The sequence below is a fragment of the Liolophura sinensis genome, chromosome 3, assembly GCF_032854445.1.
Source record: "Liolophura sinensis isolate JHLJ2023 chromosome 3, CUHK_Ljap_v2, whole genome shotgun sequence".
Lineage (NCBI taxonomy): Eukaryota > Metazoa > Mollusca > Polyplacophora > Chitonida > Chitonidae > Liolophura > Liolophura sinensis.
In genome coordinates this window covers 24,769,776-24,795,636 of record NC_088297.1, presented here as the reverse complement: position 1 = coordinate 24,795,636, position 25,861 = coordinate 24,769,776, and the positions used below count along the sequence as shown (strand labels likewise).

General features: G+C 41.6%; 2 protein-coding genes across 2 annotated transcripts; one reads left to right on the top strand and one right to left on the bottom strand.

The window, feature by feature from the left end:
- Nucleotides 1-4,481: 4,481 nt before the first annotated feature.
- LOC135463496 (ribosome-binding protein 1-like) lies at nt 4,482-5,298 on the bottom strand. Its single transcript, XM_064740754.1, has 2 exons — nt 5,283-5,298; nt 4,482-5,104 (listed from the first exon to the last, which is right to left on the bottom strand). Exons 1-2 carry the CDS (start codon nt 5,296-5,298, stop codon nt 4,482-4,484), a joined length of 639 nt encoding a protein of 212 aa, XP_064596824.1.
- A 3,669-nt stretch (nt 5,299-8,967) lies between these two features.
- On the top strand, nt 8,968-16,147 carry LOC135464183 (galactose-3-O-sulfotransferase 3-like). Its single transcript, XM_064741687.1, has 3 exons — nt 8,968-9,014; nt 12,879-12,980; nt 14,492-16,147. The coding sequence occupies exons 2-3, from the start codon at nt 12,958-12,960 to the stop codon at nt 15,675-15,677; spliced, it is 1,209 nt and encodes a 402-aa protein (XP_064597757.1). The 5' UTR covers nt 8,968-9,014; nt 12,879-12,957; the 3' UTR covers nt 15,678-16,147.
- Nucleotides 16,148-25,861: the final 9,714 nt, after the last annotated feature.

The window sequence follows — 25,861 nt, the reverse complement described above, 5'->3', positions numbered from 1 at the left end:
ACAACACAACAATCTTAAAAAGATAAGCCACGTGATGGTTACTATTTTTGTGGACACCAATACCATGAGAGTAAAAAGTGTCCAGTACGTCATGCAGCTTGTGACTATTGCCGTGAAAAGGGACATTACTTTTTCAGTTTGCCTGTCAAAACAGAAGACAGGCAAGACCGTTTAATGTTTACAGGGAAAAGCGTTAACTGATGCATATTTCGGCTCTGTGCGTGCAACTTATTATGGACATGGCGTCATTGTTGTTGGACAGTACACAGAGATGGCTCACAGTCTGTGTCCACGCTCGTGCGGATGTGTCAGTGATTTCACATCAACTGTAACAGAAACATTTCACAAAACACTGAACACACCGATGCGTTCTCCATGGGACCCTGATCAGGAACCCTTGGATATTGTGGGGATGTTTCCTGCAACACGTCAGAAAAACACAGCGCTCTAACACAGAACAGATCTATATAATCAGAAAGATGTGTACCTCGATACTTACGCAGGCGGAGTGCCCGGAGTAGCTCAACGCTGTTTGTTGGAGGTTTCGTCTCACACATTCACGGTATAGGCCTGCTGATGCTCGACCTTTAGCCTCACCCATTCACGGTATACTGACACCAGACTTTCACTCCACCCATTCACGATATACTGACACCAGACGTTGTGCCTTACCCTTCATGGTATACTGACACCAGACGTTTCGCTCCACCCATTCACAGTATACTGGCACCTGACGTTGCGCCACACCATTCACGGTATACTGGCACCAGACGTTTCGCTCCACCATTCACGGTATACTGGCACCAGACGTTGCGCCACACCATTCACGGTATACTGGCACCAGACGTTTCGCTCCACCTCTCACGGCATACTGGCACCAGACGTTGCGTCACACCCATTCAACCATTCACGGTATACTGGCACCAGACGTTTCGCCTCACCCATTCACGGTATACTGGCACCAGACGTTTCGCTCCACCACTCACGGTATACTGGCACCAGACGTTGCGTCACACCCATTCACACTATACTGACATCAGACGTTTCGCCTCACCCATTCAACCATTCACTGTATACTGGCACCAGACTTTCGCCTCACCCATTCACGGTATACTGGCACCAGGCGTTTCGCTCCACCATTCACGGTATACTGGCACCTGACGTTGCTCCACACCATTCACGGTATACTGGCACCAAACGTTTCGCTCCACCACTCACGGTATACTGGCACCTGACGTTGCGTCACACCCATTCACACTATACTGACATCAGACGTTTCGCCTCACCCATTCAACCATTCACGGTATACTGGCACCAGACGTTTCGCCTCACCCATTCACGGTATACTGGCACCAGACGTTTCGCTCCACCATTCACGGTATACTGGCACCAGGCGTTGCGTCACACCCATTCACGGTATACTGGCACCAGGCGTTTCGCTCCACCATTCACGGTATACTGGCACCAGACGTTGCGTCACACCCATTCACACTATACTGACATCAGACGTTTCGCCTCACCCATTCAACCATTCACGGTATACTGGCACCAGACGTTTCGCCTCACCCATTCACGGTATACTGGCACCAGGCGTTTCGCTCCACCATTCACGGTATACTGGCACCAGGCGTTGCGTCACACCATTCACGGTATACTGGAACCAGACGTTTCGCCTCACCCATTCACGGTATACTGGCACCAGACGTTTCGCTCCACCCATTCACGGTATACTGGAACCAGACGTTTCGCTCTACCATTCACGGTATACTGGCACCAGATGTTTCGCTCCACCATTCACGGTATACTGGCACCAGGCGTTGCGTCACACCCATTCACACTATACTGACATCAGACGTTTCGCCTCACCCATTCAATCATTCACGGTATACTGGCACCAGACGTTTCCCTTTCCCTTTCCCATTTATGATATGATCAGGGCTTCTGACGACGAAACAAGCTTACCCGACATGGGACTAACTGAGAAGGTAGAAAAATTACAGAATTCTGATTAAGTCTAGAAGTTATATTAGCGTGTTGCGTCGGTATACGGCCTGATATTTCTTCGAGATGATCAATATTTTCACGAAGCCCGAAGAAACGGATAATATTTCTTGAAATAATACTGGAACTTCAGGCTGAGGCTGACTACACGGCTAGCGCGATGACAAGAGCTCCCGCCCTGCTCGGAAACCTGACAACGTGTAAAAATGTATCTGTTCATTTCGAAAATTTGAGGTTACGTGCACTTTGTGATACGGACCCCTAAGGTCCATAACTATCAAATGTCTTAATACTTAAGTCAAAACTTCAATCATAGCTACTCGGGAGTTTAATTTTTTTACACTGATTCTTTACTGCAAAACAATGTACTAAGCAAAGTTTGAGCGGTTTCCTGTTCTAAGTCTGTTTTTAGGCACTTTTTTAGGCACGGGACACAGTTTACAAGTTTCAGTTCATTGCTTGAACACGATATTAACAATTCCAGTAGAACAGTTGTGAAAAATTGGGCCTCGGTTTTAGGTAGTTGACTGTACTAGTCGGGAATCATTGTGTACTGTGTGACAGGGCGGCTGACTAGAAAGGCATTCAAAGTCACAGAATAGCTGCCCTATCAGGCCAGAAGCATATGCCGGCTGTGGTTAGCATTTAGATGACCTACCTGCGGGAAAAACAGGTCTGACCTGTTCATTTACAATGGAGTTCTGAACATGTTCCGGTGTACGTTGTTAAGCAACGACGATGTAAGAGTCAGACGACAAACCAACACAGTTCTATAAAACAGCTCCACCCATTTCCAACTTCTCGCCTGGGAATACCTGTTGATACACGGACAGGACTGTACAGATTTATGACCATTTATTGCCATAATCTGTGCTGAGGAAAAATAGGCCTGACCAGAGAGTGTGTGATCCCGGTTGATCGAATGCTGTGGTTGGTGTACAACTGGGATAGACCACATTTTGTACTTAGGACACTCATGAATTTGCCCATGGGATTTATTCCCTTTGACCGGTTTTCAAACCACACTTCCTTATTGTGAAGGACACTAGCTTGGAGATACTGCCAAAGGCGCTCACAGCTTGGATGCACCTTCTGCGTGTATTTCACAAAGGATTTCACAGGGCCAAATTCAGAGTCTGGAATTTCTGGCATAAATGCGGAGAAATTTCCATAATGACAACGTTGTCAACAGTGAAAGTGTTTTTCGTCATGGTATGCGTATTTTCACAGCCTCGACAGCAAAAATACAGCCGGATATCAAATTGACTTTTATTTTGCCAATCCACTCAGTGTGTTTGGACACATGTGCAAAGATGAATACAGTTTATATCTGTCATCATCTGTGACGCGAAGGTGGTTAGCTTTGGCGCCCATTCCCATGGACTTCACGATTTTAAAACACTTATTGGCTTCGTGGAACTCCCTGTCCTTTACTATATCAGACAGTTTTAAGTGTGGTGGCAAGTTTCAATACATGTTTAAGGAATGACAAAAATGTTCGATTGTGGACACTTTATACCGCTGCCCATCATCCTTCCTGACATCATACCGCTGCCCATCACCCTTCCTGGCATCATACCTCTGCCCATCATTCTTCCTGACATCATACCGCTGCCCATCACTCTTCCTAACATCATACCGCTGTCCATCACCCTTCCTGACATCATACCGCTGCCCATCACCCTTTCTCTGGCATCATAGCGCTGCCCATCACTCTTCCTAACATCATACCTCTGCCCATCACCCTTCCTGACATCATACCGCTGTCCATAACCCTTCCTCACATCATACCGCTGCCCATCACTCTTTCTCTGGCATCATACCGCTGCCCATCACTCTTCCTAACATCATACCGCTGTCCATCACCCTTCCTGACATCATACCGCTGTCCATCACCCTTCCTGACATCATACCGCTGTCCATCACCCTCCTGACATCATACCGCTGTCCATCACCCTTCCTGACATCATACCGCTGTCCATCACCCTTCCTGACATCATACCGCTGCCCATCACCCTCCTGACATCATACTGCTGCCCATCACCCTTTCTCTGGCATCACCCTTCCTGACATCATACCGCTGCCCATCACTCTTCCTAACATCATACCGCTGCCCATCATTCTTCCTAACATCATACCGCTGCCCATCACTCTTCCTAACATCATACCGCTGTCCATCACCCTTCCTGACATCATACCGCTGCCCATCACCCTTTCTCTGGCATCATACCGCTGCCTATCACCCTTCCTGACATCATACCGCTGTCCATAACCCTTCCTCACATCATACCGCTGCCCATCACTCTTTCTCTGGCATCATACCGCTGCCCATCACTCTTCCTAACATCATACCGCTGTCCATCACCCTTCCTGACATCATACCGCTGCCCATCACCCTCCTGACATCATACCGCTGTCCATCACCCTTCCTGACATCATACCGCTGTCCATAACCCTTCCTGACATCATACCGCTGCCCATCACCCTCCTGACATCATACCACTGTCCATCACCCTTCGTGACATCATACCGCTGTCCATCACTCTTCCTAACATCATACCGCTGTCCATCACCCTTCCTGACATCATACCGCTGTCCATAACCCTTCCTGGCATCATACCGCTGCCCATCACCCTTTCTCTGGCATCACCCTTCCTGACATCATACCGCTGCCCATCACCCTTCCTGACATCATACCGCTGCCCATCACCCTTCCTCACATCATACCGCTGTCCATAACCCTTCCTGACATCATACCGCTGTCCATAACCCTTCCTGGCATCATACCGCTGCCCATCACCCTTCCTGACATCATACCGCTGCCCATCACTCTTCCTAACATCATACCGCTGCCCATCACTCTTCCTAACATCATACCTCTGCCCATCACCCTTCCTGACATCATACCGCTGTCCATAACCCTTCCTAACATCATACCGCTGCCCATCACCCTTTCTGACATCATACCGCTGTCCATCACTCTTCCTAACATCATACCGCTGTCCATCACCCTTCCTGACATCATACCACTGCCCGTCACCTTTCCTGGTATCATATCGCTGTCCATCACCCTTCCTGGCATCCACATAGAGGTGACACAGCACTTCACATAGTTGTTCAGAAGAAAAGTTGGAAAACTCCTGGTCCTATCCTTTTTTTCCGTAAGTACTCTTTTAACATGTTTGATGCATTCTCGTTGGCTTTCTAAGCATTTTTGGGGAACTACACTAGCCCGGTATTCGATAATTTCGATAAATTGTGACTCACCAAACGTTTTCTACCTGTCGTCGACGCCATGTTTATTGTTGATAATTTTTTTAGGAAAACAGCGTTGCTGCTGACCGGCGGGTGATTTCCTATACTACAAGAAAACGTAAATTTAATAAAATTTACTAATTGTGGTGCAAATATTGCATATCTTGAAGATTTATTTGCCACAATGTGCTTTGTTTGTCAAACTTAAACATGGGGAGTACAGGTAAACGAATACTGAATATATTATATGCTATGTTCAGTTGTGTTAAAGGACAGTGTTTCATACAGATTTAGCAAACATTTACAATGAATTTTAGTTATATTCATATTATTTCACACTAATTCATCCAATATTGTGAAGGCTGCAACTTCACAAAGTTTTAACAATAGTAGTATGTCAAAGCAAATATATTACATTGTATTTTATATGTGCTACGCAGATATGTAAATGTAACCATTTCATGTGCAAATGTTTACCATGCAATGATAGCCACTTGACACTGAATATCAATAATTACCAAGAAACCAATATCACCCTAAATATTTCCACAAAATCTCGAAATATTTGCAGTGAATGAAAGTGGTTGTTTATATTAGTCCATGATACTCATGCATTTGCAACTGTTATTAAGACCAAATGTTTTAGATGTACGTGTTTTTGTTTTGAAAATGTAGCAAAGCAAATGTAATAAAACTGTATTCCTTTGCAAATATTTACTAAACCTTTTGGATTAAATTGAATACATGTCTTTTATTTCATAGCATTTAACCTAGTGCGCGAAGTTCTGGTCATGAAAAGGAAGGTTTTGATAATATTTGTCATATCTGTATAGTGAAACTAGATATAATTGTTATATTTCGGAACTTTAAATCTGCTGGCTAAAACAGTTGCATCTGGCTGACCATTTTGCAAATATTTCACATAATGCTTGAATAAAAGCTTAGATTTGAGGCATATTTAAATGTATTTAAGCTTACTTGGTGATGTATCACATCCTGTTTTGCACACATTCATTTCCGATATACGCATAATAAAACCGCACGAATCTGTTATATTTACAAGTATATAAACTTCTCACAGAAGAAAAAAAAATAAATCTAACAGTTTTACACACATTTCATTTCGGTGTCGGTCAGGCTTGTATATGTAATTGCAACACTTTGTATATGGTATGGAACGTCGATGACTACAAACATTTTCAGAGGTGGTTAGAGAGCTCGCCCTGCGCAATGACCTAGGAGGCTCTCACCAATGCCCTACGTGGGAAGGTCTTTTAGCAGCCTTTGGATGGTCGTAGGTTTTCCAATCCCCCCCAACCCCCACCACCACTACCCCACCAACTTATGGTGGTCGCCGACATGTAAGTGAAGTATTCTTGAGTACGGCGTAAAACAACAGTCATATAAATAAATAAGCAAAGGCTGGTGGGAAAACGCACGTGCTAAATAACCTTTGCCTAAATATTAACTTTATGAAGCATTTAATCACCACAGCAACTTTTAACGAAATAAACTGTGCACTTTTGGAGTGCGTCTATTGTACATGAGAGCACGTGGTGATAAACGTATGGCAGCTGAGCTAGTTATACACAGATGATCGAGACAATCTTGAAGTCTTAAAGTTAGACATACAGAGTTAAAACTCGTTCTTCAACTGAAAGGGCAAATACACATTGTACATTCTTACTTCCTCAACAGTCGAACCGTATCAATAAAAAGTCTGATGGTGAATCTGTGTTTATAGTCCCGACTTTTTACAGTTAATCAGTTTGAAAATAATCAGTGTAACTATCAAAATTCAAAAACAAGATGAAGACGGTAATAATTTTGTTGAAAATGGAAGACACGGCACAGTAAAGGCCTGTAGTAAGTTCCAATTCAACACGATGAACTGTTTTGAAAAAGAGTCTGGGAAACTGTTGAAGTCCACAACTGGACAAAAGCGTGCGTAATTTTGTAGAAATTGGACTAAAGGGTCCAAACTGGAAATTGGTTTGTAATTGTTACGAGTAAGGCATGTACCAAGTTTCAATTCAAATAATGAATTGTGTTAAAATCAGTCTGGAGAAAAATTACAGACAGCCGTAATTTTGTCTAATTTAGACATAGAGGTCCGAAAATTATACTTGATCTACAGCTTATTATCGTATTACCATGTACCAGGTTTCAGGCAATTAAGAGGCCTCCGTGGCTCAGTTGGTTAGCGCGCTAGCGGAGCGTGACCCACAAGCCTCTTGCCAATGCGGTCGCTCCAACACATGCTGGCTTCCTGTCGGATCGTACGTGGGAAGATCTGCTAGCCATCTTCGGATGGTCCTGGGTTTCTCCCGGCCTTTGGCCGGTTTTCTCCCACCATAATGCGAGTACGGTTTGAGTACGGCGTAAAACACCGATCAAATAAATAAAGTAAATAAATCAGGGGACTAAAAAACTATATAGTCGGTGAGTGAATTGGTAGAGCATTGCGTTCTTGCTGTGGGAATGTGGTGCGCATTTTTGTACGTCAAAAAAACCTTAATCACTAAGGGGTGCCCAGCAGGCCATTGATCAGGAGTTAAAGAAAGCCACTTCCCGACCCACCAGTGAATTAAGAAAAGTTTTAGTAAAACACAAAACCTATCATACCTCTGGTAACTATGTACATTCCTAACAACAGATTTTCCCATTGTCATTCATACTTTACCCAAATTGAATAATAGTGGTAGACTGAACTATTATAATCCAAGTCATTTATTGTCGATAGCCCCTGTAACTTTTCTTCTGATAATCCGTGTAAGGCACACGTCACGATATCTAACAATTAAACCAAGAGCTCGGGTCCAAATCGTGATAGATGTTAAAGAAATTGTATTTATTGAACTACACAAGCCTTTTTATTAAATGGAAATCACTTTCCTTAATTCGTGTTTAGCAGATACAAATTTATACCGGGGTTTTTTAGACCTGTTTATCAAACTAAACAACTGTCCTTGTATGTGCTACATTATAAGGATTATTTAATCTCTGCATTGTGAGATTGTTGTACTAGACCGATCTGATTTTGTGTTTATGTTGTTGATGTCAAATAAATGCCTACCTTACTTTTCAAAATCATTCATTTACACTATTAGTACTTCATATCTCTGAGAAGAACGAAAGTTCGAAACTGGTGTTGGAATACAATGATGTAGAAATCCAGGCTTTCTTTTTATTAAGCCCATATACAATACTCCAACCAAGGCAACATAAAAGCAATGTCTGATACTAGTGTGTTTCTTTTTAAAATTCCAGGTAAGATATCTGGTTACTTATACAGTCAAAACGATTAAAACGGATATCAAGTTATACACCCTGAAACGCTCTGGAATTTGATGTATATTATGTATACAACGATTTAGACACGTTAACATTAGTAGCGCAAAACCCTCAAAATTCATTACTTTTACTTCGTTTAACCTAGAAATAAATGCAAATTCGAACATCCGGGTGTCTCTGCGCGAGTCTACCAAACGATACTATCGACAAGGTCCGCGCTTACCGAATAAATAGGGCGTCTTATAGACACTCCATTTATATGATTTCGCAGAATGAACCGGATGGACGAAGTGCCGAACACACACGAGGACGGTGCACTTGGAGGGAAAGCACGGATCTGTATTGTACAGTTTGAGGCTTAAAGCGATGAACTTCGAGCATCTTATGTCGAACACCGGATATGTGGATTTGGAATAAGTGGGATCCTTCAACTTCCGACTATTCCAGAAGCATGCTCGGGCCAGGTAAGATTTAATTTATTTACTTATTTGAATGGTGTTTTACTCCTTACTCAAGAATATTTCACTGATATGACGGCGGTTAGCATCATGGTGGGAGGAAACAGGGGTAAACCCGGGGAAACCCACTGCCAGATCAGATTTAAAGAAAGAATTTTAGACTATTGAATCTTACCGAATGTTGAGGCATGGTTATAAAGAACACATACGTAAGGCATTATTAAATAAGTTGCATTTAAATATATATCACTTACAGTTTGTAATGATTTACTATGTGAAAACACTGGATTCGTACATCTAGTAGGTAAAACTATGTAAACACAGGAGTACAGCCACGTGACTATAGTACACGAAATATTATCAAGTGAAATTTGTTTACCACCTAAAATCATGTACACTGGAGGTCAGTGTATATGAAGGATATTGTATACAACAATGAAGGGTTTGAATATAACTGTACTTTAAAATGACCTGTGACATAACTACCATATTGAAAGATAACATATTTGAAGATTTTGTACATGCATGTGAAATGTTTCTTAGGATATGAAGTAAAAGCCACAATACAACGAATTTGTATTTACTACTAACTTTCACAGGACTACATTACATTTACCCGGCAAAGTACCAGCAATGTATTGGTATGCAATGGTGTACAATAAAGAGTAAATGCATGGGCATTTGACGATTTGTATGTGGCATGTCATCTGTAGCAATTTGTTAGTGTTAATTCCGTAGGTTACAGAAAACTCATTTTAACCTGAGCTTTCCAAATAAGTTTACAAACTTAAAATCTGTCTTAATGTTAGTTCTTTAACTAGCAAGTCGCTTTACCTCTTGAACTTATCCATTGTCTATCCGTTGCTTATCCCTAAAAACGCACCTTTTAAACGTGAGAGTGACCTCAAGGGAGGTAATTCGGTGCAACCCTGATGGTTTTGAGAGAAAACCACCAGCCTTTTGGTATTTTGCAGGAGATTAATGTAACATATAACGCCATTTTTAGACGCCCAAAAGACTTCAATCCTATATATTCAGAAACAGATCAACCTAAAGACAATCAATTTGTTTCACATCAAACATGTCTCAGCACACCGCTTTCGGTACCTTAAATTAGTGAAATAAAAATAAAATAATTATAAATGTACGAGATGAGCCTATTTTAACATTAGAAAACACTTAAACAGCGTAAGGATTATTTGGGTTCCAGCTCTGCTGACCAAGGGACAATACATTTTTGGTGTGTCCGCTAGCGGTTGAAAATCGATCCCCATCAACACCTTAATTTACTGGATCCATCATCAGCACGAGACCAATCTGCGCATAAAATTTCATTCAAATGCCTACATAACTATTCCTGTAAACTTACAGATCGAGAGACGGACGGACGGACGGGCGGACGGAGGGACGGAGGGACGGAGGGACGGAGGGACGGAGGGACGGAGGGATGGACGGACGGACGGACGGACGACGGCATAAATATAACCTCCTTAGCGTTGGTCACCACCCAAGTGATCCTCTAAACTCGTGTGTTCGATCCATCTCTGGCTTTTTCTGTCGAAGCTATAAGTCAAGAAAGTTGTCAAGCATGAAGTAATGGAAAACGGCAATCCTGTCTCCCCCACCCATAAATACGACTGCCGGTGCCATAAATGAAAAATTCAGAAGAATGGCGTTAAACACTAATGAAATAAGCAAATAATTCAATTAATCTAAAGAAATGGACATTCTTCTTTAAAAAAATGAAAAACACACAAAACAGGGACAGAAAATGATCGATATGTTCGAAAACTGGGTAACTGGTGACGATGAACTCCCCCTTTTATACCTGTGTTTCTGTTAATACAGAAGAAAATAAAAAGTCGTTATTGTCTTGTACACTCCCATATCACAAGCTATGAAAATAGCAATTAGGGTTTTGTTGAACTATATTTGAACAGGTGTTACGGTCAATGTGGATGAGACGGCGGCGATAAAGAATTGTCGTGATCAATATTATAATCCTGGGAGAAACCTACGACTATCCGTAGGCTGCTGGGAGACCTACCCACATACGGCTGGGGAGGAGGCCAGCATGAGCTTTTACTTGAACTCAGATCGACTGCATTGGTGAGAGGCTCCCGGGTCACTCCGTCGCGCTGGCGTGGTAACCACCTCGGCCACGGGGGATCCCCCCCGAAGAAATTCATGAATTCTATGGAATGTTTAAACTGTAGAAGAGAACAGGTCGTTTGGCGGCCATATTGAACAGATACTTGTATTTACTTGGCGTCCAAGCTGAAAGCTGGACACTGGACCTTTCCGAACTGTCAAGCAAGAACATGCATTTGGCCATTCATAATCAATATTGTTGCAAGCAGGTTAACCGGATTTCCCGCACATAGGTTACAAATGTTCAATCTTTCTGTAATATCCTAACGTCACAATGGGAACCTGTCCTACACCCGGCAGCAGGACCTTGACGTCATTTCATTGACGTCAAATGTTCCTTTCCCAGCTCCTCACTATGGAGTTACATTACAGACAATACGATATTACAACAGAAACTGATACATTGTAACCGTGTAGACGTTCGCTACAATCCATTTTTGACGTAACAATGGCTCGAGATCCTGTTTCACATTAGAGCCGCCTCACGGGATTAAAAAAAATATACCGATTCACTTGGAATGGAAAAAAAATGTAACGTTGTAACGAGAAATTGTTTAGTGACAATGTCTTTTGTGGGTTTTTTTCTAGAAAACTGTAGATTGCGGCTGTTGAAAGATGGTAGCAAAATTCTCGAACATGTTGTCTTGAAATTTGTTCGTCTGTTCATAATTCTTCGCCAGCCCTGCCATCGTAGCATCTTGCAAAAGCCTGCGCTGCACAGCTTCTCCATCATTCGGTTCGCTTCAGTAGGACCCTGACTAAATTAAACACTCCAGGTAGTCGCACCCAGTTACAGGTTCGTGCCCCAGGTCTTCCAATGAAATCTCTTCGGTCACATGTTGAGTGATCACGTGACCTGAGGTGGGCGGTATACACACAATACGGACCTCGGCGGTGGCCTAATGATTAGATCCGGATCCGGTCATACCAGACTTTAAAAATGATACTTGTTGGTGCCTTACCTAGTGCTCCGCACTGAGAGGCGAAAGGAAGTAAACAAGTACAATGTGACTGAGAGGGGTGTCATGTATGGTGTCTCCGGCATGATACTGGTGGCATCACTTTGGTGGCATGGACGCGCCTTGTCACAAGAAGACACAGTATATATATACACACCTAATGACTCCTCGTTGCCATATGACTATATAATTGTTAAGTACGACGTAAAACGCCCAGTATGCATATGTGCACTTAATACGGGCACTCAGTACGGGCACTTGGTCAGCAGTCCCTCCCCTGTGACACTTCATTGATCGAAGCACTACATGTATTTCAACTTCACTGGAATTACCCACCAAAGAAGCCTGCAGATTCAACAAGGAATTAAAAAAAAAAACTCAAGAGATGAATGGATGGCCACTGGTGTAACGAATTCATCCAAACAAATCATCCTGTTTCGAGACAATGTCTGACTGACAAATTGACTGTATTGTCTTCATATCTGTCGCCACACACACATCGATCGATATACATACAAACGTCCATATTTGAATGTCAGCATTTTATTATTTGTTCTTTGCAATCAATACTTTGTAACAATATTGAGCCAACGTCTTAAAAATCCATCGCACCTAACAATGACCAGGAGCATACATAGAGAAGCGACATGTACGGCTACACAGCCAGTGCGCAGACTGTATACTCTTTACCTAATTATACCGACTTTTACACGTTGGCGCGTGGCTTTTCATGTGGTGATTCAAAGTTCACTTTTTACAGTGTATACGACGACATTGGATTTCTCTAAACGAGTCTGCTGTGTACAGAGGAGAAGGCAGTTATTCGGAGAACAAAGAGGATGGAAAAGATAACTATATCAAGGTAAGACGAGCAAGATTTTTGTTTTAATTTAGCTCGGCGAATTACAAATAATATTTAATTATTTATTTCATTGTTGTTTAAAACAAGGCTGAAGTATGTTTCAGTTGAAGGTCATTTTATAAAAAGAACGAGAATGCCTGGCGGAAACCACGGACGTTTGGCAAGTGATTGACGAACTTCTCTACCTCTGGCATACAGATATACACATCATAATGGGGAAAGACAAGCGATCTTTAACGAAAGTTAGAGTGCGCAAACGGTCAAGTGAGCATCGTCAACCTCTTTTTTGTTGTCACTAACACAGTGAGATTGGGGGCGAATGATAAAGGTAGATCGACGACAAAATGCGCTAAACGAGGAGGTGTATAAGGAAAAATAAAGTAGAAAGAAAGAAAAAATGTGTACAAATTAGCTTGTAACGTTTAAACTTACAGGGTGTGTGTAATGCTGGATTTTACGTGAAATCGTGTGCATGTTCCTTTTGCCACTATGCTGTGCTGACACGAATCGTATGCACAATATGGTTTTTATCCTAAGGCACGCTATAGTCGGACGCCATTTGCCGAGAGCTGAGCGACATTTTCCACAATAACAGTTTGTAGCCCGCATTTTGATATCCTAATCCCAAACGGCGTGAGATAATTTTCAGTGCAGTACTTTAAGCCTTTTAATATATATTCTGGGGGTTTTGTTAAAGGTTATCCCGCTAACATTTTGACATGCGTTCTTCTCACAGGCACCTAAAGTCAAGCTTGTCTAGTAGTGGCAGTGGTGTAAAGCAAGCGTACAGGGAACGGTAAATTTTCTGTATGTGTGAATGCTGGGGGGTTTACGTCGTGCTTAACAATTTTTCATTCATATGACGACGAGAAGTGATTTTGTGTTTGAACATATGCAATGTGTTCTTTTGGCAAGGCGAGTTCATTCCGCCAAAGTGCTTTCATCATGCCGAAGACACCAAACATGACACCCCAGCCAGTCACATTATACTGAACCGCCCCAACCAGTCCCTGTTCCTTGATCGAACCTATCAGTGCATAACGCCAATCTAAATATAAACAACTACACGTTTTTGGTATGACCGGACCCGGATTTGATCCAGGGCCTCCAGGCTTTGAGGCCATTAGGTCACAGAAGGGGTCACGTGCTAAAGATCTATCTAAGTCTATCGATCTGGTTAACCTGTCATATGACCTTCGTGCTAAGACAGTATTCCTGCCATAGTGGCAACTTTTATTTATTTATTTGATTGGTGTTTTACGCCATAGAGGAACATTTTAGTTATACGACGGTGGCTAGCATTATGGTGGGAGGAAACCACGACCATCCGTAGATCTGGGAGAAATCGCACAGTCTACATGGGGAAACCAGATGACCATTAACGCGCCAACAGTAAAAAAGCTTTGTTCCTTAAAAATGTCAGAATTTTTCTTTACGAATATATTTTCAGAACTATTATGTTTGTATTCAGCCTGACTTTAATTATTTTGTTTTGTTTTTCTTGTCTTCAGTAGAACCACATTTATTGGTCTTGCAACTGCCACTGTTGCATGTGTTCTACTCTACTCTCAAGATTTTCTTCCCTTACAACGGGCACATATAACGTGGCAGAATGTGTTTAAGGGCCAGAAGCAACAACAACACCTCCAAGCTCCACCATCTCGTGCATCTCATACAAAATGCACGCTTGCGCACACCAGCCTAGCGTTTCTCAAGGTGCACAAAGCCGGGTCCACTACCATCATGAACATCCTACAAAGATTTGCATGGGACAATAACCTGTTGGTAGCCCTGCCTTCTCCTAGCCACATAATACACAGTAACTTTAAGAATTTGCTGTTCCTTCCAAAGGGACGCAACTCGTACGACATGCTGTTCAACCACGTGCATCACTATGACCGGAAGAAGTTCGCTAAACTTTTACCAGCGGACGCAAAGTACATCGGCATCGTTAGAGAGCCGCTTTCGCTGACGATATCGGCGTTCGAGTATTACAGAGTGGTTTGGCGTTTGAAGCGTTATACCAAGATTCCAGGAAATGATAAGTTAAGAGAATATTTACGTCACCGGGAAAAGTACGACAATTCACCTGGATCCTTCACCAATAATCGCATGGCTTTTGATTTCGGGTTACCTGGTCGCATGTTCCGTAATCGAACTTTTATCACTAAATATCTAAAAAAACTGGACTCGGAATTTGACCTGGTGATGATATTGGAATATTTCGCCGAATCTCTGATTTTCCTCAAACGCTTGATGTGTTGGAAGCTCAAAGACGTGCTCTACATCAAAAGGAACGCCATGAAAAATAAGAGACCCCATATTGTTTTCAGCAAAGAGGAATTGTCGTATCATAAAAACTTTTCAATGGCGGACACCATGTTGTACGACCACTTCCTGAGTCGATTCAAGCTAAGACTAACACAAGAGAACAGGGAATTTTGGGAGGAAGTTAGTGTCTTTAAGGGTATGTTGGGGAAAACAGAATCATATTGTCTTAGTGTAAAAAACAATGGCACGGACACTCATGCCAACAGCTCTTTGTTATTCCAAGAAACAAAATTCAACGATGTTTTCGCAATAAATAGAAATGACTGCAGCCTCATGCTTATTTCGGAGATACCATTTGTGAGAAAATCACGATGGAAACATGCCCAAATGCTTTCCGACGCAAACAAGAAAACTTTCACCGGTTAAAGTTGCAGTTTACGTGAAATTAAAGGTGTGAATACCACCATTATTGACGTCATCGTTTTGAACCTCCGTTATTGTCTTTATACTGCCAGACTGTTCGCTGAACCTCATGTGACGCAATACAAACGGAAATCTCATTGTGAGACTAGCCTACTATAAAGAAATCCTGGTTCATACGTGACCTTTGTGACCATGTGCACGTACGAGGCATGGCCCAGCGTTGTGTTTTCCAGTACCATCTACATATTCCCTGTAAAACTTCTCTGGTACTAAAATACTGTATTCATCTTTTCAACTTTTTGGTATTAGTTTTCATGTGATTCACGAATAACTGTTGAACAGACTTCTGCTGTAAGTTATTCCTTTGAGATCCTAACTTAATGTGCGAAGTTTTTGTATATCAAAGGAAAATATTTAAATCCGCCAGGTAAGTATACTTATTCAAATCTGTGGGCCGACATTATAGGAAAAATGATGACGTGTAGAGGACATTCTTACTAACACATCTTATTTAGCCGCTGCTACAAAGAAATGTTATTTTCTTCGGTTCCAGGGCCCGGTTGTTCAAACTGGTTTAATATTTAATACCAGATTTACCTATAAGCCAAGCCTTCAATTTTGTACTTAGCTGAAAAAAATTGTATAACAGTATATTAAATATGAACTAAAGCTGCTGTTGTGTTACTTTGACTTTGCAGAGCTGCGTCGGCTGCTGAGCTTAGTTAAAATTTAAATTATAGAATATAGCTAAATACCAGTATTGTCTGATACACTTTCAAACAACTGGGCCTAGAACACGAAAAACTTTTTGCTTTACCTGACGCGTTTAAAGACTGTTTGTATATTCTTAGCACTCAGGGGCCGGTTTCATTAAGTTTAACGGTTCACTTAAGTGAGGTTTATGAAATCGGCCCCTGGCATATTGTCAAAAAATTATAGTTGTGATGGCATCAGTAAGTTTTATCAACTCTCTCATCTTTTTATTAAATTTCTATCCCTGTTCAAACTTTAATAAACTTGGTTTTAATGGGATTGAGATAAAGGTGAAAATAAGTAATAATGTTATGCTTACAAATACAACTGCCTATAGAGTACAAAAACAAAATATTTGTAGACTAAGCCCCCATTTTAAGTAAGTACAGATTAAGGTTCCTTTTGTAAGCAGATAAATAGGGGCATACTTTAAGGCTTTGAGGAAATTAATTCCATTGGTGGGGTGGGGGGGGGGGGGTGGGGGGGGGGAGGGTTGGGGATCATTGGCACACAAGAAAAAAAAAGACTTGTTCTGTTAGATGGCCAAAATGTTTTGAATCCTGTCAAATATCGAGGGGAAATTTACAGGTAGTAGATATGGGTCATAAAAGTATTCATGCACAAGTAGGAGTAAAAGAAAATCATTTATTGACTGAAACATTTGCATGGTTTTAACATTCATCAGTAGGAATATATCAAGGAATAATACAAGATATGCAGGGTTTTAACATTCACCAGTAAAGATATATCAAGGGGTAATACAAGATATGCAGGGTTTTCATATTCACCAGTAAGGTTATATCAGGGAATAATGCAAGAAATGCAAGGTTTTCATATTCACCGGTAAGAATATATCAAGGAATAATACAAGAAATGCAAGGTTTTCATATTCACCAGTAAGAATATATCAAGGAATAATACAAAATATGCAGGGTTTTCATACTCATTAGTAAAAATATATTAAAAAATAATACAGTAGATGAAGGGTTCTTATAATCAGCAGCAAGGAAAAATTAAGGAATAATACAAGAAATGCAGTGTTTTAACATTCACCAGTAAGGATATATGAAGAAAAAATACAAGAAATGCAGTGTTTTGACATTCACCAGTAAGGATATATCAAGGAATAATACAAAATATGCAGGGTTTTCATATTCATCGGTAATGATATATCAAGGAATTATACAAGATATGCATGGTTTTCTTATTTAGCAGTAAGGAGATATTAAGGAATAATACAAGAGATGCAGGGTTTTAACATTCACCAGTATGGATACATCAAGGAATAATGCAAGATGTAAAGGGTTTTAACATTTACCAGTAAGGATATATCAAGGAATAATACAAGATTTGCAGGGTTTTAACATTCACCAGTAAGGATATATCAGGGAATAATACAAAATATGCAGGGTTTTAAAATTCATTAGTAAGAATATATATTAAGGATTAATAAAATATATGCAGGGTTTTAACATTCACCAGTAAGGATATATCAAGGAATAATACAAGATACACAGGGGTTTCATATTCACCAGTAAGGACATATTAAGGAATAATACAAGAAAAGCAGTGTTCTAACACTCACCAGTAAGGATATACCAAGGAATAATACAAGATATGCAGGGTTTTAACATTCACCAGTGAGGATATATCAAAGAATAATACAAGAAATGCAAGGTTTTCATATTCACCAGTAAGGACATATCAAGAAATAATACAATAATTGCAAGGTTTTAACATTCACCAGTAAGGATATATCAAGGAATAATACAAGATATGAAGGGTTTTAGCATTTACCAGTAAGGATATATCAAGGAATAATACAAGATATGCAAGGTTTTAACATTCACCAGTAAAGACATATCAAAGAATAATACAAGAAATGCAGGGTTTTAACATTTACCAGTAAGGATGTATCAAAGAATAATACAAGGTATGCAGGGTTTTAACATTTACCAGTGAGGATATATCAAGGAATAATACAAGATATGAAGTATTTTAACATTCACCAGTAAGGATATATCAAGGAATAATTCAAGATATGCAGGGTTTGAACATTCACCAGGAAGGACCTATGAAGGAATAATATAGGAGATGCAGGGTTTTAACATTCACCAGTAAGGACATATCAAAGAATAATACAAAAGATGCAGGGTTTTAACATTCACCAGTAAAGATATATCAAGGAATATTACAAGATTTGCAGGGTTTTAGCATTTACCAGTAAGGATATATTAAGGAATAATACAAGATATGCAGGGTTTTAACATTTACCAGTAAGGATATATCAAGGAATAATACAAGACGTGCAGGGTGTTTATATTCACCAGTAAGGATATATCAAGGAATAGTACAAGATATACAGGGTTTTCATATTGACCAGTAAGTATATATCAAGGAATAATACAAGATATGCATGATTCTCATATGGAGACTTTCTTTAATTTGTTAAAAGCTGATGTTTCTCGAAATTGTTTTTGAAATTTCTTTAATTTGTCTAGTTCAATTTAATTTGTCATTAAGATATACGCCAAAAAAATTATAATTGCTGACTCCTTCCAACAATTTGTCCGATATGTAAAAGGTTACACATTTTTCAGATTAGGAACCTTATTTACCATTTCTGTTTGCGTGCATGGCTCAAAAACAAAACCTGACCTGAATGGTTCTGGGAGATAGCCCTAAAAGCTTTTACTGGGCTGAGGTAAACTATGATCCAGTGTTAGAGCTGTATTTGAGAAGTGATCATTTAAGCCATCAGCTGTTGTTTGGGATTCTGACGTTATACGATTGGTAAAGTATTAGATCACTTACTTGATTTGGGGGGCCTCCGTGGCGCAGTCGGAAGCGCACTAGCGCAGCGTAATGACCCAGGAGCCTCTCACCAATGCGGTCGCTGTGATTTCAAGTCCAGCTCATGCTGGCTCCCTCTCCGGTCGTAAGTGGGAAGGTCGAAAGCAACCTGCGGATGGTCGTGGGTTTCCCCTGGGCTGTGCCCGGTTTCCTCCTACCATAATGCTGGCCGCCGTCGTATAAGTAAAATATTCTTGAGTACGGCATAAAACACCAATCAAATAAATAAATAAATAAACTTGATTTGGTTTTGTTCATGAGTTTATTAACTATTTTCCAAGTACCTTATATATTATTATTGGCTTTAATCAGTTGTTCTTCGAAGTATTTTATTTTTCCTATAAGCAGGGTATTATTCTATTTGTTTCTTTACTTTTTAGGCTGAACAGTTTGTATTGATGATTTCATTTGATATATGTAATCTATATATAGCCTTTTATTTGTATAGAGGTGAGACTGGAAACTGAGGACTTGGTAATTGTAGCTTTTTTTGATTGCTATTTTGATAAGGGGTTGACATTCATGACATGTATTTGTGAAATCGAGGCCTAAAGAGTCTAGAGCGTTATTTACATCCACTATTTCTGAGAAATGAGTCCAGAGTTTCTCAGATCTTTAACAACCTGTAATATTGATTCGTGAGTTACCCTCCTATACATAATATCGCACCACCTCCGTGGGATAGGGATATTTTAGTGGTCAATACGGAAAAGCGGAAATGATCGGTCACGTGCGATACATAATATCGCACCACCTCCGTGGGGTGGGATTATTTTGGTGGTCAGTATGGCAGACGGAAAAATGATCGGTTACATGCGATACATACTATCGCACCCCCTCCGTGGGGTGGGGTTATTTTGGTGGTCAGTATGGCAGACGGAAAAATGATCGGTTACATGCGATACATAATATCGCACCCCTCCGTGGGGTGGGATATTTTGGTGGTCAATACGGAAAATGGAAAAGTGATTGGTAACATGTGATAGATAATATCGCACCCCTCCGTGGGGTGGGGATATTTTGGTGGTCAATACGGAAAATGGAAAAGTGATCGGTAACATGTGATAGGTAATATCGCACCCCTCCGTGGGGTGGGGATATTTTGGTGGTCAATACGGAAAATGGAAAAGTGATCGGTAACATGTGATAGATAATATTGCACCCCTCCATTGGGTGGGGATATTTTGGTGGTCAATACAGAAAATGGAAAAGGGATCGGTAATATGTGGTACATAATATCCCACCCCTCCGTGGGTCAATACGGAAAAACGGAAAATGGAAAAGGGATCGGTAATATGTGGTACATAATATCCCACCCCTCCGTGGGGTGGGGATATTTTGGTGGTCAATACGGAAAATGGAAAAGGGATCGGTAACATGTGGTACATAATATCGCAGCCCCCTCCGTTGGGTTGGGATGTTTTGGTGGTCAGTTCGGAAACGGAAAAATGATCGGTTACATGGGATACATAATCTCGCTTTCCCTCCAAGTGGTGGGGATAATTTGGTGGTCAATACGGAAAACGGGTAAATGATCGTTTACATGAGATACATAATCTCGCCCCCCCCCCCCTCCCCGTGGGATAAGGATATTTTGGTGGTCAATACGGAAAACGGGTAAATGATCGTTAACATGAGATACATAATCTCGCCCCCCCCCTCCCCGTGGGATAAGGATATTTTGGTGGTCAATACGGAAAACGGGTAAATGACCGTTTACATGAGATACATAATCTCGCCCCCCCTCCCCGTGGGATAAGGATATTTTGGTGGTCAATACGGAAAACGGTTAAATGATCGTTTACATGAGATACATAATCTCGCCCCCCCCTCCCCGTGGGATAAGGATATTTTGGTGGTCAATACGGAAAACGGGTAAATGATCGTTAACATGAGATACATAATCTCGCCCCCCCTCCCCGTGGGATAAGGATATTTTGGTGGTCAATACGGAAAACGGGTAAATGACCGTTTACATGAGATACATAATCTCGCCCCCCCCTCCCCGTGGGATAAGGATATTTTGGTGGTCAATACGGAAAACGGGTAAATGACCGTTTACATGAGATACATAATCTCGCCCCCCCTCCCCGTGGGATAAGGATATTTTGGTGGTCAATACGGAAAACGGGTAAATGATCGTTTACATGAGATACATAATCTCGCCCCCCCCCCCCTCCCCGTGGGATAAGGATATTTTGGTGGTCAATACGGAAAACAGGTAAATGATCGTTTACATGAGATACATAATCTCGCCCCCCCCCCCCCTCCCCGTGGGATAAGGATATTTTGGTGGTCAATATGGAAAACGTGAAAATGATCGGTTACATGCGATACATAATATAGCACCCCCTCAGTGAGGTGGGGATATTTTGACGGTCAATTTGGAAAACGGGAAAATGATCGGTTACATCTGGGAGAATTCCTGACAAGATGTTGGTTTCGGGAAAGTTGGTAAAAATATTGCCAATTAAGGTGGCACTATTAGATTTGATTCTGGTCGGTTTTGCAATTTGGGGGAAATAATAATAGGATTTGATAGTTTCTAGAAACTGTTTAGATGGGCGGTGGGTGCCGGTTTTGAATAGGTCGATATTAAAGTTTTCTATGATCACACTTTGTCATTTTTAGGTGCGAATGTGTTAATTTCAAGTTCAGGTGTTAAAATGGCCAATGCGTTGGGAAAGAAAAAATCAATAATACACCCTTAAAAAACACAGTCCCCATCGTAAAACTAAGTCCGTCTTTGCCTACATATATTCACAAGATCACCCAGGTTTGGGGGTGTGGATAGGGGGCAAGGTTGTTCCCCCTGGCCGAATGGTTAACGTGCAAGCGCAACACAATGTTAGTTTTCCAGAGCCCTCACCTTCCGATTGTCTCGTCCACAGCTGCGTGATGTGGTTTAAGGTAAACCTTCGTGGCAGACGACATGGAAGACGTAAACACTAAATTTCCCACGTGTTAGATTTGGAGTTACAGGGCTTCAAGTAAAGTTGATTTTTCACCTAGGATTCCGCATTGACGTGTTTATATATACTCAACAAAAATATTAACGCACGGAGCAATGTTATATTGTTTTCTCTCAGTATTAAATAATGCGTTTACTCAACAATTAGGGTAGGTAATCATTATGGATTGTGGCTTCAATTTCCACCAGATTTTCACATTTTAGGGCAATAATCCAGGAGCTATAGCAGCGTGAAAACTGTGGTTAGCGTTAGGGAGTGATCGCTAACCACAGTTCACGCTCTTCGTGACGCTAACGGTGGGCACTCTCGGTACTGAGTGCTGAACTGTGACTATCGACCACTCTTTTTTTCAAGCTGCCGTATCTCCTGGAATGTATTTACAGTGTCCTTAAATTCATCGTTTCTGAGTGCTGCATATAATATTATTATACACCTAAGTGTCCAGCGCCTACTATATTATGTAGTAAACACAACTGTCCAATATTTTTAATATATTGGACAATTGTAACTGTGACGTCACGCGTGCGGACTACTTTTTGTTTGTCAACAAGCGCACGACACAACAAGCATGGCTGCCGATCAATCAGATTCTGACCCTTTTGATCTCACCGACGCTGAAATTTGCATGCTACTTGATCCATTTGATGACCCAGAGCTGGGCAACATTTAGAAGCAACACCAAGTACCAGTAGAGATGAAGTAGTAAATGATGTAAATGCCTTTATTGATTCGCAACAGAAGAAAAACACAGTTGTGAGCACAAATCGCGATGTTAAAAATGTGCAGAGATGGTTGTGGCAAACAAATCTCAAACCTGATGCAGCTGTGTGGTATTACTCCACTCCAATGGGAGAGCATCGTTTGGGACAGCTAATGAAGAGGGCAGCCGAGGCTGCTGGACTGAAAGGCCGGAAAACTAATCACTCGGTCCGAAAAACAACCGTTCAAACCCTTGTAAAATCTGGCGTCGCTCCACATAAAATTATGCAAGTCACGGGACACAAATCCCTTGCTAGCATCCAGGAGTATGATTCTAAATTAGATCACGTAGAGCAGAAGCAAATGTCGCGCCTTCAGTCAATCATCTCCCGCGCTGGCCGGTCAGTTTAAGTGCACACAAAGGAAGTTTTCACGACTCCCGCGCTGGCCAAGTCAGCAAACTCTACTTCTCTTTCGTCCTCATCCTGTAAAGATTACACTAGTCTGTTCGGTGGCGCAGTTTTCAATAACTGCACTTTTAATTTTCACTGAAACGTCTACATTCCTTTTCTTTACACTTCTGTATGTAAAATACCGCTTCGGCCACGTGCGTCTGGCCCAGTTTTCCGTCAGCCGATGAAAGTGCTCCATTCAGTATTCCATATTCATCCGCAACCGGCTGTCCGCTATTGTTACGCGATATGAAATAATTAGCACGGTTTTACCCAATTTGTTTAGCGTTCGAGTTTATTTACTTACGTTTTTGACAAGTGGGCACCGGAAAGGGACGAGCTGGGCTCCCAGGACTCGTCCATACAGGACCATACAATCCAATAACCTATAAATATAATTATTTCTTTTACCGTGTGATGTGTTATGCGACCTCGTGCATATTCAGTATAGTTTGTAAACTGGAAATAAAGTTGTTGGCGTGTAGGGCCTACCTCATGGCGGCCGGGTTGTCAAGCCTGTGTGGAGACATTACATACCCACAGATGCCGCTTCTTCTAGAAACGGCGTCAAGAAAATGCGTCAGTGCTGATGCACGTTATGGTCTGAAAAAAACTTCTTTTCAGACCATAACATGGTGTACAAAGCCCATGTATATGAGAAATCCACATTAAGCGCCAATCCGATCAAGGGAGATAAAAGGCAAATTTATTTTGATACTTTAGAGTTCTCTCCCTTGGTTGCGTACTTTCTGTTTTTATTTTAAAGTTTTATCAACAGCCTTGCGTACGGGTAAACCATGAGTCGCTGCAACCAGTAAGTATATGTGACTACGAGGGGTTGTGTAAGAAATTTCGTAGATACTTCTTTAATTGATTGATTCTTTGATTTGTGTTTAACGTCGTGCTCAAGTATTTTTCACTTGTGACGGCGGTTTGATGGCCCCTGGCGCGCTACGGGAGAGCCCTCAACTTAAACTCACAACAACTGGCTGTTTTTGGTCAACGGCCTGATAATCAGAGCGACATACTGCTGTAAGATGTGCACTAGGACACACCAGCAAACTGTGTAGGACAAATTAAACACGGTTCCTGGGCTCAGCACCATCCTAAGTGCTAAGTCCGAGTACACTGACTGTTGGTTGAAGAATATTTGGATGTGCCACATTCATTGCTCGATCTATAGTCAGGGACCAGCAATGTCTCAATGGTGGGACACAGGTGATGGCGCAAAAACTGCAAAACCCGTTTTTGTGCACGTTCCCAAAATTGCATTCACCCATTTTAAATACATGGCGGATGTCCTGAAAACTCGACGGTCCCACATGGCCGGGAGGAATTTTACTCGTGAAATGATAGTTTATACGATTATCATTACAAAATTTGGTGTGGGAATTGGAAAGGACGGCACGTTATGATGTGGATTTGACCAGCTAGAGGTTAGTGGAGTGGTTATTCAGGCCGCTACCTGTTTCCCACCCGTGAGACAACATTGCTGGTTTCTGACCGTAGGTTGAACAGCCATGAATATCGCGTATCCAAATACTCCTCAAATAACAGTAAGTGTGCGCGGACTAAGAATTCCTAAGATTTCACTGTTTCTTTTGTTCTCAGGGCCTTGGTGGCAATTAGCCATCAATGCTTATCTTTAGTGTAGTCTTATCTGAAGTTGGCTAGAGGTCACTTGTCTTCAACCAGTATGAATCCGCCATTTTAACTTGCCAAAGGCCGATGGTTTACTCCAGTCACTCCGGGTTTCCTCCACCCATAACACATTCTTGTTTCCTCCACCCATAACATATTCAGGTTTTCTCCACCCATAACATATTCAGGTTTTCTCCACCCATAACATATTCGGGTTCCCTCCACCGTTGACATATTCGGGTTCCCTCCACCCATAACATATTCGGGTTTACTCCACCGTTGATATATTCGGGTTCCCTCCACCCATAACATATTCGGGTTTACTCCACTCATAACTTATTCGAGTTCCCTCCATCCATACCATATTCGGGTTCCCTCCACCGTTGACATATTCGGGTTCCCTCCACCCATAACATATTCGGGTTTACTCCACTGTTAACTTATTCGGGTTCCCTCCACCCATAACACATTCGGGTTTACTCCACTCATAACTTATTCGGGTTCCCTCCATCCATACCATATTCGGGTTCCCTCCACCCATAACATATTCGGGTTTACTCCACTCTTAACTTATTCGGGTTCCCTCCACCCATAACATATTCGGGTTTACTCCACTCATAACTTATTCGGGTTCCCTCCATCCATACCATATTCGGGTTCCTTCCACCGTTGACATATTCGGGTTCCCTCCACCCATAACATATTCGGGTTTCTTCCACCGTTGCCAAATTTGAATGTCCTCCACCATTGACATATTCGGGTTTCTGAATGTTCTCGACATATTCGGGTTTCTGAATGTTCTTTGACATGGTATCAT

Coding starts and splice junctions, on each gene's coding strand:
- LOC135464183 (XM_064741687.1), top strand. CDS start 12,958: ATGGAAAAGATAACTATATCAAG. Junction 12,981..14,491: donor GAAAAGATAACTATATCAAG/GTAAGACGAGCA, acceptor TCTTGTCTTCAG/TAGAACCACATTTATTGGTC.